The 19219-nt window shown below is 44.9% G+C and overlaps 1 protein-coding gene across 2 annotated transcripts in view; it reads left to right on the plus strand.

Moving 5' to 3' along the window:
• Positions 1-1328: 1328 nt before the first annotated feature.
• The window catches only part of TTC7B (tetratricopeptide repeat domain 7B), a 180253-nt gene continuing 162362 nt past the window's right edge, over positions 1329-19219 (plus strand). For both annotated transcript variants that reach the window (XM_054972775.1, XM_054972774.1), the window contains exon 1: positions 1329-1532. In XM_054972775.1, the coding sequence (XP_054828750.1) occupies positions 1412-1532 (121 nt within the window). In that variant the 5' untranslated portion in view covers positions 1329-1411. The remainder of the gene's footprint in view (positions 1533-19219) is intronic.

The raw sequence follows: 19219 nt of genomic DNA on the forward strand, positions 1-19219 counted from the left end.
CTCTTGGTTTGCACATAACTCCCACCCCATTTGTTTCTATGCCTCTAGGCTTCATTTAGTTTCAGGTAGATAGCTGTTTTGGTCTGCAGTAGAACAGCAGGATTTGGGTCCAGTGGCACCTTAGAGGCCAACAAGATTTTCAGGTATGAGCTTTTGAGAGTGAGAGCTCCCTTCTTCAGATACCCCGAAATTTTGTAGATGCCTAACTTGCTAATGGACTCAAATCAAGCTGGCCTTAGGGGAACAAGATAGGAGTGTGGTTCAAAGGTGGGCAGCTGTGTTGGTCTGCAGGGGGTGGGAAAAGAAATTTTTGAGTCCAACGACACCTTAGAGACCAACAAGAGTTTCAGGGTGCAAGCTTTCAAGAATTAAGCTTTCAAGAGCCAGTTTGGTGTAGTGGTTACGAGTGTGGGTTTCTAATCTGGAAAACCGCATTTGATTCCTCACTCCTCCACTTGAAGCCAGCTGGGTGACCTTGGGTCAGTCACAGCTTCTAGCTCTCTCAGCCCCATCCACCTCCCAGGGTGTTTGTTGTGGGGATAACAACAACATACTTTGTAAACTGCTCTGAGTGGGTGTTAAGTCATCCTGAAGGGCGGTATACAAATCAAATGTTGTTGTTATTAAAGTATCTGAAGTAGGGAGCGCCGACTCTCGAAAGCTTAATTTGCAAACCTCATTTTACATAATATACTAACACAAAGAAGGAGCATATGACAAGGATCAAATGAATTGGCTAAAAAGAGAGAGCTTGAAGGGCCAACTTTGGTGCAGGGCCACTTTTAGGCACACTGAGATCACTACCAACATAGGTAATTTAGTCGTGTATTTGTTCAAAGGCTCTTCATAATCAAAGGCCCCATAGTTTGATGGTTGTTGTGGGTTTTCTGTTTCGCCAGCAGCTGTGGCTGGCATCTTCAGAGGTGTAGCACCAAAAAGTCTTTTGGTGCTACACCTCTGAAGATGCCAGCCACAGCTGCTGGCGAAACGTCAGGAACTACAATGCCAAGACCACGGCAATACAGCCGGGAAAACCCACAACAACCATCGTTCTCCGGCACGCCCCATAGTTTGTTTTGAACACAGAATTGGCGCAAAATATAAGCAGGCGGTTTCAGGAAGAAGGGGGAAAAGAAGAAGCCCAGCTGCGCGGAGGGAACGCAACGACACGCTCTGCTGCGCTACACGCCTTTTTCCCGCCACGGAGCCGCTCTCTCCCTCTCCCTCATCCGCCCGCGCAGCCACCCTCCGCCCCCGCCTCGTTCCTCCGGCCGGCGGCAGGTGGCGCTGCAGCGAGCCGCGCGCTCTCCGGTTCCCGTTCCGGGGCCGCAGCTCGGCTCGTTCCGCCGCCGAAAAGGGACCCGCCGCCGCTACCGCCCCCACCCCCGTCCCGGGTCCGCCTCAGCCGGCCATGGCGACCAAGAAAGGGGGCTCGCGGCTGGAGACCGAGATCGAGCGGTGCCGCTCTGAGTGCCAATGGGAGAGGATCCCCGAGCTCGTCAAGCAGCTGTCGGCCAAGCTCATTGCTAACGGTGGGGCCCGCCGAGTGGGATGGGGTGGGATGGGAAGCGGGGGCCGGACAACGACGGCTACAGGTGCAGCGGGGGCGGGAGCAGGTAGGCACCGTTGGCTGCCGCCTTAGAGCGGCCATGGGTCTTTCAGGTGAGGGGCTGGTGTTGTTTTTGAACGCTCAGTCCTGAAATAAACAATAGGCGAGAGAGTGTCCCTGGGCATGTGCAGAATGCTTTGCCCCAGGTCAGAGGGGCGATTGTTAGCTCGGTCGAGTGGGAGAGAGAGGGGCAGCATTGAACTGGTAAAATTGGTTATTATTGTAGTTTATTTCTAATCTGCCTTTCTCATTGAGATCCAAGGCGGACTACATACTGCAAGTGAATCATAGCTAGGACATGCAGAATGACTGGAGATGCTCTTGTGGTAACAGACCTTTCCCTTAGCCTTAGGCCTACTGCCCTGGCAGTTGTGTGTTGCGGTCTCACAAGTTAGCCCAATTCACACGGTACAGCAAATGGCTGTTACCACACAACACTACATGTGTTGGAATCAACAAGCATTGAAGGGGGGCATGCATGAGGGTGCGGGTCCTGCTGCCCTTCAATGCGCTATTGTGGCTTAACCTACATGCTTAAGTTCTTCTCCATGATTGGGAATGTTTTTTAAAAGTCAAAACTCCCATTGAGAGAGACTTCATGGGTACGCTCGTGTGTGTTGTGCTGGTGAGCTTGCTGTAGCACGTAGGTGAGGGGATGAGACCTCTGTGGCTCATGACCACTCCCCCTGTATATGTGTTGATTTCAGTGCACCTGATGTTCAGTGTAGATGGCTTCCAGGCACAATGTGTGCATGGTTTTAATGTGTGCATGGTTTTTTAAAATGTGCATTGAGTCATTCTTGCGTTATAGTCAACGCACATATGGCTGAATGTACAGCTTAACCCCCCTGCTTATCTAAGTACTGGTCCTCAGTTTTTAAAGTGATTGTGTGTTGGCTGTTTCTTACAAATGTACATGCATTTGTGGTAACATGGATAGAGCTAGTAGTGTGGAAAGAGCACTGTGTATGTACTATGAATGTACTTGGTGGGGCTCTTGTCTGTTCTGCAGTTTCATGTGTTCAAAGGCTGAGCCCTGGCATTAACAGCAGCAAGCAAAAGAGAAAGATAAGGGATGCTGAACCCAGCCTCAGGGTGAGGCCTAGAGAGCAGTGTTGTGAAGGATAGTGCTTGGTTCCCAGCTGGATGCTGTAATAACATGCTCTCTCTTGCTTGTGTGAGGAATGGAGAGTTTTCCTCCCTCCAGGAATGAAATTGTAGCTTTGAGATGGGATATATGCACGGAGGTTTGATCTAATTAGAGTTTGGGGAATCTTGTCAAGCACGTGGGCCTCATCCCAGAATATGAAATAATGTTAAAGAAAAGAGCACCTTTGCACATCGGTAGAGCTCCTTTCCCTCATCACTGAATAATTAAAACTAACTCCCACATAATCTAGCATTTGGGAGAAGTACCTTTTCTTTAGATGAAGTATCTTTTCTTTAAATGAAGCCTTGGATAGTGGTAAAGCTTAATGGCAAATTTGAGAAATGTCTGGTGTCCCACTGGTCCTCTGACTTGGATGTTTGCAAGGCAGTGAGCTAGGCACCACTCCCTTCAGGTTCGGGGTCAGGATGTAGAAAGGGTGTGTGCTTGGGGACAGAGATACTAAGGGTTTAGGCCTTAGTATCTCTGTCAAGTAATAGAGCACAGACCCATAGCATTAAGGAAAAGAATGCCTCTCTTTTCACCGCTGATTAACCATAACTATCTCCTATATCTGATATTAAGCAAATGTGCTTGCAAGGGAATGTTGCTCCTTCTGCTTTTCAATTAAGAAATTGCATACTGTGTACTTGCATGCCTCAGCTGCATTTATTGAGTAGGTACAATAACGTTTTACTCCTGATCTTTACAGTTCGGTAACATGCTGAATCGGTATCTAAAATTGTATTGAATGGCATTTACAGACAAATTGTGAATCTGAAGCCGGTGAACCACATAGGGACTCCTTTCCAGTCCAAATGGCAAACTGGGAGGGTGGGAGGTGGTAAAGGGCTAGACAGATGGCAGAATCTAAATGAATGCTGTCTAGGGGTAATTGTGCAAAACCAGGCATTAGTTTCCCTATTTTTAACTTAGTGCTTCTTGCTGTCATTTTGAAAATGTTAATATTTGATTAACAAGATTCATATAACAATGTAGATGCACAAATATAGTACCTAGAGTAGAAACGTGCATTCAGAATTCAAAAAGCATTCAAAAAGCAATTCAAAAGCATTCAGGGCTTTTTTTCTGAGAAAAGAGGCGGTGGAACTCAGTGGGTTGCCAGCACATGGGGCAACTCTCGTCAGGAGGTGGTGCTTTGCATGTGCGCGCTCCCGGGACCATGTGATGACATCACTTTCGAGAAGTGATGTCATCATGCAGGGTGCAGCCATCCCCCAGGAGCACTCCTGCAATTCTGGCCTGCTCGCCTCCCTGCCCCTTACCTGACCGCAATGTTCCCTCTAAGCGGTGCAGTGTTGTGAGCCAGGAATCTACTTTGTGAGCAGCAAGTTGCAAGTTTTGAGCACGTCTTTTCCAAAACCAGAATCCATTTGACTAAAAGACTATTGAATCAGATTGTCTGAGGCATTGGTATTGGGTGCCATCAATATGTTGATGAAGGGGCTGCCTTTGAGCCTGACCCGGAGGTTACAGTTGGTACAAAATGCAGCAGCGCGTGTTATTATGAGAGTACCACATAAGGCACATATAACACCATTCTTAGACGAGCTGCATTGGTTGCCAGTGGAGTACCGGATCAGATTCAAGGTTCTGGTATTGACCTTTAAGGCCCAGTGCGGACTGGGACCAGCATATCTACGGGACTGTCTCTCTCCATATATTCCCCAGAGGACACTCCGATCAGGGGACAAACAGCTGTTGGTGGTCCCTTGCCCCAAGGAGGCCCGCCTAGCCTCGACTGGAGCCAGGGCCTTTTCGGTCCTGGCTCCCACCTGGTGCAATGCTCTGTCTGCTGAAATCAGGGCCCGACAGGACTTACTATCTTTTCGCCGGACCTGCAAGACAGAGTTGTTCCGCCAGGCATATGGCTGAGACTGGACCTCCGCCAGCCTGAAAAAAGGGGTGTATAAAACCCTCCCTGTGAAGGCTGTCCACCATCTTGTTTTAAATATGTTGTTTTAATGAACATGCATTTTTTATTGTATTTTAATTGTATTTTCAATATGTTGGTATCTGCCCTGAGCCCGCTTGCGGGGAGGGCGGAATACAAATTTGAAATAAATAAATAAAATAAAATAAAAAATGACACCCACTTATGTATGTGGTTCTCAAAAGCTTATGCCTCAATAAAGTTGGTTAGTCTTAAAGGCACTACTGGCCTTTTTACTGTTTTGCAACTACAGACTAACACAACTAACTCCTTTGGATATTAAAGAGTGCGTCTGTAATATATGGAATTCACTGCCACATGATGAGGTAACTGCTAGAAGGTATTAGGGACTTTAAAATGATTAGAGAAATGTGTAGATGAAAGATCTATTCACAGTTATTTTAGCGTAAGAGTTAACTGGACACTCCACGTATAGGGGCAGTATACCACCTGAGCCCACACCAGGACAACCCAGGCTGATCTTAGATCTCGGAAGCTAAGTAGGTGATCTCTCCAGGGTTGGTTTGCAGAGGCAGGCAATGGCAAACCATCTGCACATCTCTTGCCTTAAAAACCTTGCAGGGTTGCTATTTATTTTATTTTGTTTGCTTTTTCTGGGAAAAGAGGTGGTGGAACTCTAAACTTGCTTTTGTGTCAAGAAAGCTACATTAAAACTGCGGGGGTCAATCCCATTGCCCAAGTTACTAAATTCCCCGTAACCACTGCCTTCCACAGAGATTGCTAAATCCCTCTTAACAGAGCAATTCTTTCTCATGTGTAACATTTAATGCCACACCAACTGTTCATTTCCAGCAACCTTCAGGCAGTATACGGTTGGCACTTCTGTATGGAGACTATGTTTTCAACTCCTTGTGGAGCACTGCAAAGAAACCAAGGTGCTTGCAACATGACACGTCTCAGAGAGTCCACAGAGAATCTCCTGAGAGGGACTGGAGTAACATAAACACTGGGAAATCCTCACCCAAGTTAGACTCAAGGGAAAGGCACTCACTGAAAACCAGATGCTTGAACACCAAGGCAGAGGTTTTCTCATATTCCCTCTCCTTTGGACAAGGGATTACCCCCTCTTTTAGACAAAATGCAGGAGCATGGGTCATCCAAGCACAGGCAGGAGTGACAACAGCAACTCTCCTAAAAGCTCCCCATATGTGATTCCTTCTAAATCCCAAATAGACAGCAGGACTTCCCTCTTTCTCTGGTGGCTGGGCAATGTTCCTGTCCCAGCATCCCAGCCCCTAAATCCTTCAGTGCAGGCAGGCAGCAACGAGGTGTGGAAAGCGGCAGAAAGTAGCCAGAGATCAGCCCAAGAGCGCCTGCTTGCCCAGTCCCAGCTGGCGAAGGAGGCAGCAGAAAGCACCGAAGTGGGGGGGGGGAGGGGCTGGAGGCTCAGCCCAGCCTTTAAAGGAGCCATGCACTGGGCTGTGGGAAGTGTTGCCGAGGGGGCGTCATGGGAGCAGAAGGGTGGCAGACTGCCGAAAGGGCGACCTACAGGGTTCCCGCCCAGCTCTGAGGGAAACAAGCTTGAATGGCTCACCCGTAAATGACCCCAAAACCAAGGGGTAGCCTTTGGGCATGCAAAGGGGCATGTGTCCTCATGTCTGGAGTCCCGCCAACTCCTTGGACCTGGGGAACTGGGGCCCAAGCTGGCCCTCCAGTGAGAAAGGCTGCTTGATGCAAGGCATAAGCCTTACAGTTCTTCCAGGGGAACTGATCTCTGTCTGGAAATCAGGGAGGGTGGGGCCACCAGTCACATGATTATTTTCAAGAGGTGCCGGAACTCCGTTCCACTGTATCCCGACTGAAAAAAAGCCCTGGGAATAGGCATTTTAAACAAATATTTCAAAATAGCATGTATTGCTGCCAGGCCCCAGGTCTGGCTTTCTCACTACCATATTTGTTGCATGAGTCTATTTTGGAAAATGTGTTTTTTGTTAAAAAGAAAAAAATTCGGTCTGTACCAAGACAGCTTAGAAGCAGTATATTGACCCTTGCAGGGAGCTTTAAGAGGTGAATTTGGGGCCAAGGCTGTTGTAACTTCAGTTTGTGACCAAAACAAATGAAAACAAACATAATGGACTCTCAAAAATACAAGAGCTGGTGTGCTGGATCAGACCAATGGTCCATTTAGTCAAGGATCCTGTTTCGCAAAATAGTTAACCACATGTCTTGGAAGGCCCCCAGCAGCAGCAGCAGCAACAACAACAACAACAATAACAACAATGCTTATATACTGCTCTACTAGACAGGATAGTGTTCCACTCAGAGCAAGTGAACAAGGTCCTTGTTATTATTATCCTCACAATACAACTGAGGGGCAAGGGCTGAGAAGAATGGCTTACCCAAAGCTACCTGCTGAGCTCATGGCAGTAGTGGGAGTCAAACCAAAAGAGTGCTGGTTTGGAACCCAACCACTTAACCACTATGCTACAGCAGAAGAGCGCAGAGGTCAAGGCCTCCATGTGTTGTTACTCTTTGGCAAATTGTGTTCAAAGGTACACTGCTTTTGAACGTGGAACTTTTGTATAGTTAATGTGCCATTTTCTGCTATGAACTCTTGTTTACCATGTGCAAAGTACAAGGTATGGGTACACCATCATTGTGCAGGCAACCTACTTTCCATGTTGAACCCAGATTCGCCCTGAATTGCCAGGATGGCCCAGGCTAACCCAATCTCATCAGATCTCAGAAGCTAAGCAGGCTCAACCCTGATTAGCACTTGGATGGGAGACCGCCAGAAGTCCAGGCAATGGCAAACCACCTCTGAACGTCTATTGCTTTGAAAACCCTACGGGGTCACCATAAGTCAGCTGTGACTTGATGGCGCTTTCTACCATCAAGGAAGGAAAATGCTCCTTCTGCCTCTCACTCCTACACTAAAGGAGCGTCTGGCTAAGGTCCTATGTTCAGTTTAAAAAATGCCCCAATCTGGGCACTGACCCAACACAACAGCTTTAAGGGATCTTTGACAAAGCAGCAAGATGCTCCTACAAGCTTGGAAGGAACACTGAGAATCAGATAGAGTAAAAACATAAACAAAGTTTATCAAGGGGACAAATATCTGAGCTGGAGAATTATTAAATCTCAAACAAAGTAATATCAAACATTCACAGTAATTGCACCACATTCTGGAAGCCCATGTCAACAGTCAGTCACTTCAAGCATTCATTCATTGTGCAAGTTACTCCCACTCAAGATGGGAAGTAAGAAGCCAAGGAGTAAAGAGAGAATGAGAAGGCAAAGATGGCTATATGTACCTACCCATGCAGGCCAGAATGAAAGGCTGATTCCCAGGCAGGGATCCAAGTGGCTGTGCATGAAATAATCCAAAGAGTAAAAGAAGCAGAGGATACAGAATCATAGAGCTGGAAGGAACCTCAAGGGTCATTTAGTCCAACCCCCGGCACAATATGAGAAATTCACAACTACCCCCCTCTATCAGTGGTCCCTGCTTAACGTCCAGGTCCCTGGCCAGTCTGGCTGCACGATAGCGTTGCCAGCTCCATAATATGAAATTCCTGGAGATTTTGAGGGTGGAGCCTAGAGAGGGCAGGGTTTAGGGAGGAGAGGGACCTCAGCACAGTATAATGCCATTGAGTCTATACTCCAAAGCAGCCATTATTTCCAGGGGAACTGGTTCAGATCTCCACTGTACCATAGAAGCTTGCTGGGTGACCTTGGGCCAGTCATATACTCTCAGCCTAATCTATCTCCTAGGGTTCTTGTGAAGATGAAATGGAGGAGAGGAGAGCATTGTAAGCTGCTTTTGGTCCTCCTTGCAGAGAAAGATGGGGTATAAATGAAGCAATTAAAATAAAAAGAATAAATGAAATAAAAACCATTAATCTCAGCATTTCAGATGGTAAGGGAGTACGCTTTTTTGAGCATGGTAATAAGGCCATGGGCCCTGTTCTGCTTTTAGTGAATGGTTTTCATATATATGATTTTTACTCAGCATCATCCAATCACTCTGTTTTTTATTCAAGAAAGACTTGCACACCATGACTTTGCTCTCCTGGTTTCTTGGCATAGAGAATTCCATCATCCTTATGAATGCCTTGAAAGGTGAAAAATCTCCTGTTTTAGCATGCAAGTTACCTTGATTGTGAATACAGTTGGAAGTTCAAGGAGGACACTGTACATTAAATGCTTTCAAACAGCTACTTAGGGGCAGGCCAGAACAGCGGAGGAAATTACAGTATGACAGGTCTGAGGAGAGATCTGGGCAATAAAGCTTTATACTGATTCCTGGAGTAAGAATAGCAAGAATTTGATGTACCCAAAAGGACTGTAGTCCTACTGTCAACTGGGATTGCATTTATTGCGCTGTTTTAGCATGATTAGCGAGACCTGATATCTCTGTCAGGCTTCTTCCAATTGAGCAAACTATGGCTCCTATATATGGTCATTGTAGATAAAAAAAATAAATTTTGGGCCACATTCCTATGCTTGGGAATGAAACCCGTTCAGTGCTGTGGGACTTGCACAGCAGATAAGATGAGATTGCCATCTCAAGCAAGTGTGTGTATTTGGACAGATATCCTACAGAGATCATGGTTAGGAAGGAATTGTGAGATTGAAGAAGTGTGTTATTGGCACCTGTAGAACTCTTGTGTTGAATACCGCAAACCTCTCTGATATTTTTTAAGCAACTAAAAACATTTGACTAAAACAATGTTGGTCTTCTATACATACTTATAAACACACACACACCCATGTAAGCCGTGAAGTTACAGTGGTAGCATTGGAATGTTTCAAGCTATAGCTAGCATTGTTTTTTCAGTGAGGGTGTCTAGAATCTGTGATTATTGGTTCTCAGAAAGAGTTGAACTGGGTGATACTTTTCCATTTCAGAAAACAAGAGGGTCTGAATGAGGCTTCCCTTGCGCTCCCCATTCCACCCAATCATCGCTCATCTATGCTTGTACACCTCTCATGAAAGCTCTCCTTGATTTCTTGCGCTTCGCCACAGGACAAATCTTTTAATCCTGCCCCCTCTAAAGTATGCAAATTATGTCCATCGGCACATTTTCCATGATTGCTAAGTTTGGTATGGGATTTAGCATAGCAAAGAATTCTAAACCTCTGGTTATTAATGGTGCTGTTTATCGTGGTGTATCAAGAGCTTTTAGATCACCAGCGATTCTCATACTAGAGCTCATACCAGTGGCGTTAAGGGATTTAGCATCCCTGAGGGGATTTCAGATATCACATTTATCCTGCAGCAAAGCACTCTGTAGTATTCCAGTAATGCTGTCCATTTATGAATGACATCCTTTTGGACATTCCTTTAATTAAGCTTCTCTATTTATATTTTGGAGTATGGAGATGTATGATAAATAGTAATCATAAGTATGGTTTTTAAAAAAGGCTCTGGGACATTGTGCATGCTGGCAGTGACTGTCTTGAGTTTGAAAGAAGCATGAATGCCGCGCCAACTTAAATATATTTGTTTGCAGGTACTCTCTCAGTAGAAGAGCGAGATTCAAGTCCATTAGCACCATAAAGATATCTGACAAAGGGAGATTTGACTTTTGAAGGCTTATACCCTGGAAATCTTCTTGGTCTTTTATTTATTTTACATATTTTATTTATGTTATCTACAGTCTACCTTTCTCACTGAGACTCAAAGCAGATTAAACAGTGCAAATCAATATGATCAATAGCTGGGGACATTCAATAAACAAAAACAATAGGGTATGCAATGTAGAAATTTGAGAAGCATAAATTTGATTGCAGGGATACAGTGATGAAACATTGCTGAAACAAATAGAAGTCATTTGACATGGCATATTAAACAACATGAAAACTACCCAGTAGGAATATATCTACATCAACAGACAGTACCAAGTAGTATGGTCTACATACCCCATCCCTTTTCCATAGAATCTCTCTGAACCAGTTCTTTACAGCACCGCCCTATTCCCTGAGTAAAAAGCCTTCCTGAATAATTCAGTTTTGCATAGTTTGTGGGAAGCCAGGAGAGTGGGGGCCCTCCTAACCTCATCAGGCAGACCATTCCCTAAGGTGGAAGCCACAACAGAGAATGCATGTTTACAACTGCTTTGCAGGGTGGCACCTGTAAAAGGCCCTATTCAGATAGGTGAAGTTGCCGTGGTGTAGTATAAGGAGAGAATTAGTCCCATAGATATGAGGGACCAAGGCCATGAAGGGCTTTGTATGTATAGGCAGTACCTTGAATTGAGCCCTGTAAAGTGATGGGTAGCCAATGGAGTGACTGCAGAATGGGAACAATATGCATGCTTCATCTAGTTGCTGATAATAGCTGGTGCCTTCTGAAGCTCCAGGTTTGTTTTGAGGGGAAACTTACATAGAATGCATTACCGTAGTCTAGTATTGATGTTACTGTGGTGTGGATCCAGATGGCCAGATTGGCCATGTTAAGATAGGGGGCGTTTCCTGGGCCAGATTGGGTTGATAAAAAGCATTTTTTGGTAACTGCATTAACTTGCTTTTCTAGCAGCAATGGTGGATCCAATATAACCCCTAGGCTCTCTACCAAGTCAGTGAGCTCCTTCGAAAGTGGGGAGCATAGTCTTCTTTAAGAGCTCCATCTTTCCAACCAGCATCACTTCTGTTTTGTCTTGGTTCAGTTTCAGTTTGTTTGCTTTCAGCCATTTGACCACAGAAGTCAGGCAGCTACTCAAGACTTTTACTGCATTACCAGGGGATTTGGACAGTGGGATATTGAGCTGGGTATCATCTGCATATTGATGGCATAGTTATGACTGGTTTCTCCTAAATAACATTGGGTAGAATAACATGAGGGATAAAACTGCACCTTGAGGAATTCTGCAGGATAATTTCCTCAGTGAGGACAGCTGGTCATCAACAGCAACCCGTTGAGACTGTTCCATGAGAAACTATTTAAACCAGTCCAAGGCACATCACTGGATACTCACTTCTGCCCCCAGATGCCTTAGTGGGATGGCATGATCTACAGTGTTGAAGACTGCGGACAGACCCAGGAGGAGTATCAGAGAGGCATGGCTCTTGCCTATATTCAGGTGGAGGTCATGAACGAAAGCCACCAGAGCTGTCTATCTCATAGCCCAGCCTGAAACCAAACTGAAAAGGGTCTAGAGCACAACACTTGTCCAAGACCTGGAGTTGGTCTGCTGCAGCTCTCTAAATCACTTTGCCTAGAAAGGACAGATTAGAAGCTGGGTGATAATTGGCCACATCATCTTTGTCTAGGGATGTTTTTTTAAGTAGCAGTTGGATAACTACTTGTTTGAGAGGCTGAGGGAAGATGCCCTGAGTTAGTGACTAGTTTAGGATAGACATCAAGGGCTCATTTATTTATTTATGTCATTTATATTCTGCCTTTCTCACAGACTCAAGGCGGATTACATAGTGTGAGATTAATACAATAAGAAGCAAGGACAAGGGCAGGCATTTCCATACAGTGTCAAGAACATTTCCATAAACAATATCATAGGGTAAATGAATACAAGTTTACAAGGATTCAATATGGGGTTGAAGAATTGCTGAAACAGATCATAATCAATTCTAGGACTTACATTAAACAACATGAAGATTCAAATCCAGTGACAGAAAACTCACACTGAATCTGATAGCGCATGCTATAGAACCCACTGGAAGACTTATGAAGCAGCAGCGAGAGCGGCAAAGAAACATCATTTCTCTGCAACCGTTGCATCAACTAGTTCAGAAGAATCCAAATTAAGTTATCTCAACACCCGCTTGCCGCCTAAATCTGAACCTTCACTGGCTCCAGAACATACAATTAGCTATGACACCTTTGCAAAGATTTTTACTGATAAAATAACACAAATATGCTTTGATCTGGATAGCAGCTGTAATATAGGATTGACAGAAGAAATGCTTAATACACCATCTGGTCTTCGAATGAACCATTTTGACCCAGTCACAGCGATAGATATTGACAGAATCCCAACATCTGTGAAGGCCACTACTTGTGCACAGGATCCTTGCCCATCTTGGTTGCTAAAATCTTGTAAAAATGACATAAACGTCCCCATGTCCCTCCACGGCAGCTTCGCTCATCTGAACAGGGTCTCTTGCAGGTGCCAGCCTGGGCATGGGCGAAATCAACATCAGCCCGTACATGGGCTTTCTCTGTGGTGGCCCCTACCCTATAGAACGCCCTGCCTCAGGAGGTCAGGAGAGCCCCCACACTCCTGGCTTTCCACAAACAGTGCAAAACCGAATTATTCAAAAAGGCCTTTTTCTCAGCTAAGAGGGTGGTATTGTAGGTAAAGGGGTCCCAGATGTTTCACTAATGAGTTAGGAACCATAGATTTCACCATTATGTTGCCTTACATATTATCTGTTGCTTTAAATATGTACTCCTGTCATAGCTAATTGTATGTTCCGGAGCCAGTGAAGGTTCAGATTTAGGCGGCAAGCGGGTGTTGAGATAACTTAATTTGGATTCTTCTGAACTAGTTGATGCAATGGTTGCAGAGAAATAATGTTTCTTTGCCGCTCTCACCGCTGCTTCGTAAGTTTTCCAGTGGGCTCTATAGCATGCTCTATCAGATTCAGTGTGAGTTTTCTGCCACTGGATTTGAATCTTGCTGTTCTACTCCAGATCAACATGGTTACTCACCTGAAACATGCAGTGCAATCCTAAGCAGAGTTACTCCAGTCTAAGCCCATTGACTTCAGTGGGTTTAGACGGGAGTAACTCTGTTTAGGATTGAACTGTTAGTCTCTCCGTGGCATTTGCTTGTATCTATGAAGCTAATACAATGCATTTATGTAAACAAAAGAATGCTAAGTAATATTGTGAGGTTTAAAATTGAAAGGGCTTGGCACTGAAAAGCTGCCAGGTAAATGGAAAGTATGAACTAAATTTTGGGGTTAATGTGGATTGTAAAAGAGCAGAATCCCCTACCTGTACAACACTTTTTAGGGTGTGTGTGTGTGTGTGTGTGTGTGTGTGAGAGAGAGAGAGAGATGCTATGAGGGTACACCTAAAATGTAAAGTGTAACTGTGTTTGCAAATGTATATCATTTGGGTTAGTTTGTCAGGAAGCTCTGACGGGATGCAGCGTCCTGCTGAGTGTGTAATTGGTGACATGGTTGTGTTTGTCTTTGTGTAAAGTGTGTAAATGGCTCCAGTTCTAAGGAATGGATTGCCTGAAGCCTAGAGTAATTTGGGTAAATTGTTTTTTCCTGATCTACCTCACTGTTTCTTGTAAGGGTAGCAGGATTTGTGTCCAGTGGCGCCTTAGAGACCAACAAGATTTTTCAAGAGTATAAGCTTTTGAGAGTCAAAGCTGCCTTCTTTGGATACAGGGAGGAGGGGAGATCCCTGAGCCTTTATATCCCAGTCAGTAGGTGGGAGCGTTGAAGTAGAGAAGGTACAAGATGTAAAGGTACAATGTAACTTTCTCAACATCCGTAGTGAGATAAGAATCCAATGTCTCTGTTCATCCCTGGGGGGTTTCCATTGTTCTGAGCCAGTAAATGATGTCAAATTTAGCAAGCTCACGTTGTAATTTTCCTTTGAAGTTTCTCTGTTTGAAGACCGCCACTTTTAGGTCAGCAATGGGATGTCCTGGAAGATTAAAATGTTCTCCCACTGTTTTTTGAGTGTTGTGATTTTTGATGTCTGATTTAGGCCCGTTTATTCTTTTGCATAGGGACTGAGCTGTTTGTCCAGTGTAGAGAGTGGAAGGGCATTGCTGACACTTGATAGCATATATAACCTGGGAAGGTGAATGAACCTGAGATGGTATAACTCGTGAGAGACAGAAAATCACCCTGTAATTCAGTCTGATTTGATGCCCAGTTTGCCATGCTCTCTGCTTGCCTTAATGTAGCCTGCAGCATCTTTTATCAAAGAATGGCAATAACCCTGCAGAACTTGCTAGCCTGTGTGAAATCTTCCTAATGCATCTGCCTGCACAAACATACAGATCAGCCTGAAAGGAAGCAAACAACCAAAACTCTCTTTCATGTTAGGAAAGATTCCCTGAATAGCTGCCTACAGGCAATTCTTGCTTGCTACAGGGTCAGGCTAGAGGCTGTGTGCCTTTTGAATGGTGACTGGCATTGGAGAAGTGTGTGGGGATTTAACCCTCTTCCTGAAACTGTTTTACCTGTTCTGAACTGCTCCCTTAAGTGGTGTTCCCCCCTCAACTTCAAATGGTTGTTCTCCCTTTAATCCCATGCAGAAGGAAAATTAAACAGTGGGCAGAGAAAGATTCGAGTACCTCTTGTACCCCACTACTTCTCCCCAATCCAGGCTGCCTAACAGAAATGCCTTTTCCAGTTTCAAAAGGGCCTGGGGGTGATTTCCCATGGTTTTGTGTGTAATATCTAGTCTTGGCCCTCAGGTTACTGAGCCAAGGGGTGGCTATCTTTAAAACCTATGTTATCTGGAGATTTGTTAATAACGAGTATACTTGCCTGGAATGTCTTTCTGGAACTTCTGGTAGCACAGTCGATGGCATTTATTTGTTGTCTTTTGTATTGGAATGTTTGCCTTAAGAAAATACGCAAAACTTGTTCTTTTCCTTGAAAATTGTTGCAATTGTGACGGCTGTATGGCCAGCTTCTTTGAAACAGGCAACTCTCACCTGAGGGCTGTTTTTAAGCGTTGTGGTGTAAACTTTTCCTCCTGCTGGTTAAAGCAACATTCTGTAGCATGGTGCGGTTCTCTTCCACGTGTCCTGAAGCCCTTTTGCCTGCAATTCTAAGCCCCCTTCAAGCTCCATCAACCCGTGGGACTTGCTTGGCAATAAGCATGCTTTGGCCCTCACGGTTAGTTTTAAAGTCCCAGGGTATAGGATTGACTTTTGCAGTTTCACAGTAGGGCCCATTGCTGACGCTCGCCCAGAGCAAAGCCAAGCCCCTTAGTGCTGTTTAATTTTCCAGGAGTATAAATGCTGCTAAAAAGTCATGTTAGAACGGAAACCTGACCGTCACAGTTTTGAGAAGCTCAATTTTGAGGTGCCCTTAAAGGGCTGCAAAAGGTCTCTTATTTAGTTGATTATTATATTTTTATCTTGGGGGGGGGGTAGAAATTGTGCCCTGGGCACCAAAATGTCATGGTCTCTCTGGCTGGAATTCTGCAGTTGGGATAAAATCCTTTCCTAGCATCTAACGTCTATGTGCTGGGTCAGGCGATTGGTCCTTCTATCCCAGTATTTATTCAGACCAGTCTTATCTGATCTTGGCAATGGTTTTCTGTAGTCTCAGGCAGGGAGGCCTTTCTCAGCACAGCTAGCTACTGTTAACTGAAGAGATGTCAGAAATGGAATATGCAAGTATTAATCTGGCGCAGAGTGGTAAGCGGCAGTAGTGCAGCACAAGCTCTGCTCACAACCGGAGTTCGATCCTGGCGGAAGCCAGGTTCAGGTAACCGGCTCAGGGTTGACTCAGCCTTCCATCCTTCCGAGGTCGGTAAAATGAGTACCCAGTTTCCTGGGGGTAAAATGTAGATGACTGGGGAAGGCAATGGCAAACCACCCCATAAAAAGTCTGCCAAGAAAACGTCATGATGCAATGTCCTCCCATGGATCAGTAATGACTCGGTGCTTGCGCAGGGGACTACCTTTACCTTTACCTAAATAAAAATAAGTGTGGGCTGTATGTCTGAGCTATGACTTCTCCCAGAACTGGGATTCTTGGCCTTCTAGAAAAGAGAGCCAGTTTGGTGTAGCGGCTAAGAGCGCGGGACTCTAATCTGGAGAGCCGGGTTTGATTCCCCACTCCTCCACGAAGCCAGCTGGGTGACCTTGGGCGAGTCACAGTTCTCTGGAGCTCTCTCAGCCCCACCCACCTCACAGGGTGATTGCTGTGGGGTAATAATAACACTTTGTAAACCGTTCTGAGTGGGCATTAAGTTGTCCTGAAGGGCGGTATATAAGTCGAATGTTATTATTATTAAGTAGGAATTGTATCTCGGATCAGTGAGCCAGCTTTAAGTCCTGTTAAGCAGCATTTTAACCTCCCTTGCTGTTATGAGAGAGACTCTCTGCTTGCCTTAATGTAACGTGCAGCATCTTTTAACAAAGAGTGGCAATAACCCTGCAGGACTTGCTAGCCCTAGCGAAATTTTCTTAATGCATCTGCCTGCACAAACATGCTCATTTTAGTCTTTTATGGACTGTTCTGGCCCCACCTATTCAGACATTACCTTACCCCCTTGCGTGGCAATATCAGCAGGGCTGAACAGCCCCAGAGCCCATTGTTTAAGTAAGAACATAAGAAGGGACTGTTACTTTTTGTTAGAATTGTACAAATATTGATAATAATTGGCATTTATTTTGATCTTAAGGTGTATGTGTTATGTGCCGTCAAATCGCCTCTGACCTATGGCGACCCTGTGAAGGAAAGACCTCCAAAACATCCTATCATTAACAGACTTGCTCAGATCCTGCAAACTGGAGGATGTCGCTTCTTTTATTGAGTCAAGCCATCTCATTTTAGATCTTCCTCTTTTCCTACTACATTCTACTTTTCTTAGCATTATTGACTTTTCCAGAGAATCTTGTCTTCTCATGATGTGACCAAAGTACAATAGCCTTAGTGAACTAAGCACCAGAATTTCTTTCCTTTGCTCCCTAGTTCATGCCATAATCTTCTGTGCGATTCCTGTATGCTTTGCTATGTGTCTTTCTTAGAATCGTAGAATCATAGAGTTGGCCATGCAGACCATCTAGTCCAACCCCCTGCCCAGTGCAGGATCAGCCTAAAGCATCTCTGACAAGTATTCATCCAACCTCTTCTTGAAAACTGTCAGTGAAGGGGAGCTCACCACCTCCCTAGGCAGCTGGTTCCACTTTTGAACTACTCTGACTGTGAAAAAGTTTTTCCTAATATCCAGCCGGTACCTTTGTGCATGTAATTTAAGCCCATTGCTTCGGGTCCTACCCTCTGCTGCCAACTGGAACAGCTCCTTGCCCTCCTCCAAATGACAGCCTTTCAAATAATTAAAGAGAGCAATCATGTCCCCCCCCAATCTCCTCTTCTCCAAACTAAACATTTCCAAGGCCCTCAGCTTTTCCTCGTAGGGCTCAGTCTCCAGACCCCTGATCATCCTCGTTGCTCTCCTCTGCACCTTCTCGATTTTGTCCACATCCTTTTTGAAGTGAGGCCTCCAGAACTGCGCACAATACTCCAGGTGCGGCCTGACCAAGGCAGTATAGAAGAAGTTATGAGGATCTTTTTGAAACTAAAATTGTAAGTAGTCTGTCCTATGTCATCTTATTTCTTATTAATAAAATTGTGGTTTTATATTTTCTTTCTTGGCTCCAATGGCCATTTTTTTCTGATGAGATGATACTCATCAGAATTGCAAGCAGTGATGAGGTAATTTCTTTCCTCTGGGGCATTGCTGCAGATAACATATTTCAATTTCTGACCATTCCTATGCAAAGGACTTGGAGAGAGAGCTGCATTTCTTTATCTTTTCCTTTGTGGTGATAAATATTTACTGTGTCACTCTCTGTATCTTGTTTTTCTCTACTATTACAGAGTTTGTTTTAGCTTTCTCCTTATCTGCAGTAATTTACTGCTGTTTTAGGAGTGAAGTCCTTCAAGTTAAGTGTTTTTGTTGGTCTTCTGAGCAGAGCCAGTGAAGGTAATGTCTCCTAGAAGGGCAGCAACAGCTTTATTAGGGCACAGTAGCAAGAACTCTCAATTTTCCCAGAGTAGCGTTTTTTTGACACAACAGGCACTACTTAAACTTTGCAAATAGTAGCTTTCTTGACTTCCTGGCTTATACAGTATAAAACATCTCCTTCTACTAGTCTAAAAATCAAATCTTTGTTATTCAGTAGTTCAAGGTACGAGAAAATGTGGCATTTCTAAAGCACGCCGTATATGAGATGGGATAAGATTTAAACCAGGACATGAAATGTGGACAGAAAGTTGTCAGTCGTGTGCTGTATTCTTACAATAGCCAACCTGGCTTATGCTCTGACTATATGCAGATGTGGTGGCAGCAGGAACAGCATCCGCATGCACCTGTTTCCACTCTGGTGGCTGCTGATACTCCCCCCCCCTTTACTCTGTTGCACCTGTGCAGCAGCACAGACTGCGTGGGGTTTTTAGCAGCCTCACTGTGGCCTGGAAACCCCCCCCCCTTTACTTTCCCTCCTGATCCAGACTGTAGCACTATAATGAACTGGGAAAGCAACAAAAGCCCTTTGCAGGGCTAAGAGAGAGGAGGGGTGGTGTGTGACAGTGAGCTGCTGGTGCCATTTTGAAAGTGGTGCTCGTCTCCATTCCTTCCTTGTTGTGGATATGGGTGGAGCATCCAAATGAGTACTCCACCTGCTGCTTTCCCTTTAAACTGGAGGAAATTAGGTTTTTAGAAAGTGCCCCTTCTCCTGGCTTTCTGCAAACTGTACAAAACAGTATAACTCAGTAGGACTTTCTTAGAATAGGGCTGTGGTGTAAGGAAATGATTCAAGGAGATAGGAACTATATTACTAGAGTACAGTGTCTATTAATATCATTGATTATG

Source organism: Eublepharis macularius, chromosome 2, assembly GCF_028583425.1.
Source record: "Eublepharis macularius isolate TG4126 chromosome 2, MPM_Emac_v1.0, whole genome shotgun sequence".
In the NCBI taxonomy this organism is placed as follows: Eukaryota; Metazoa; Chordata; class Lepidosauria; order Squamata; family Eublepharidae; genus Eublepharis; species Eublepharis macularius.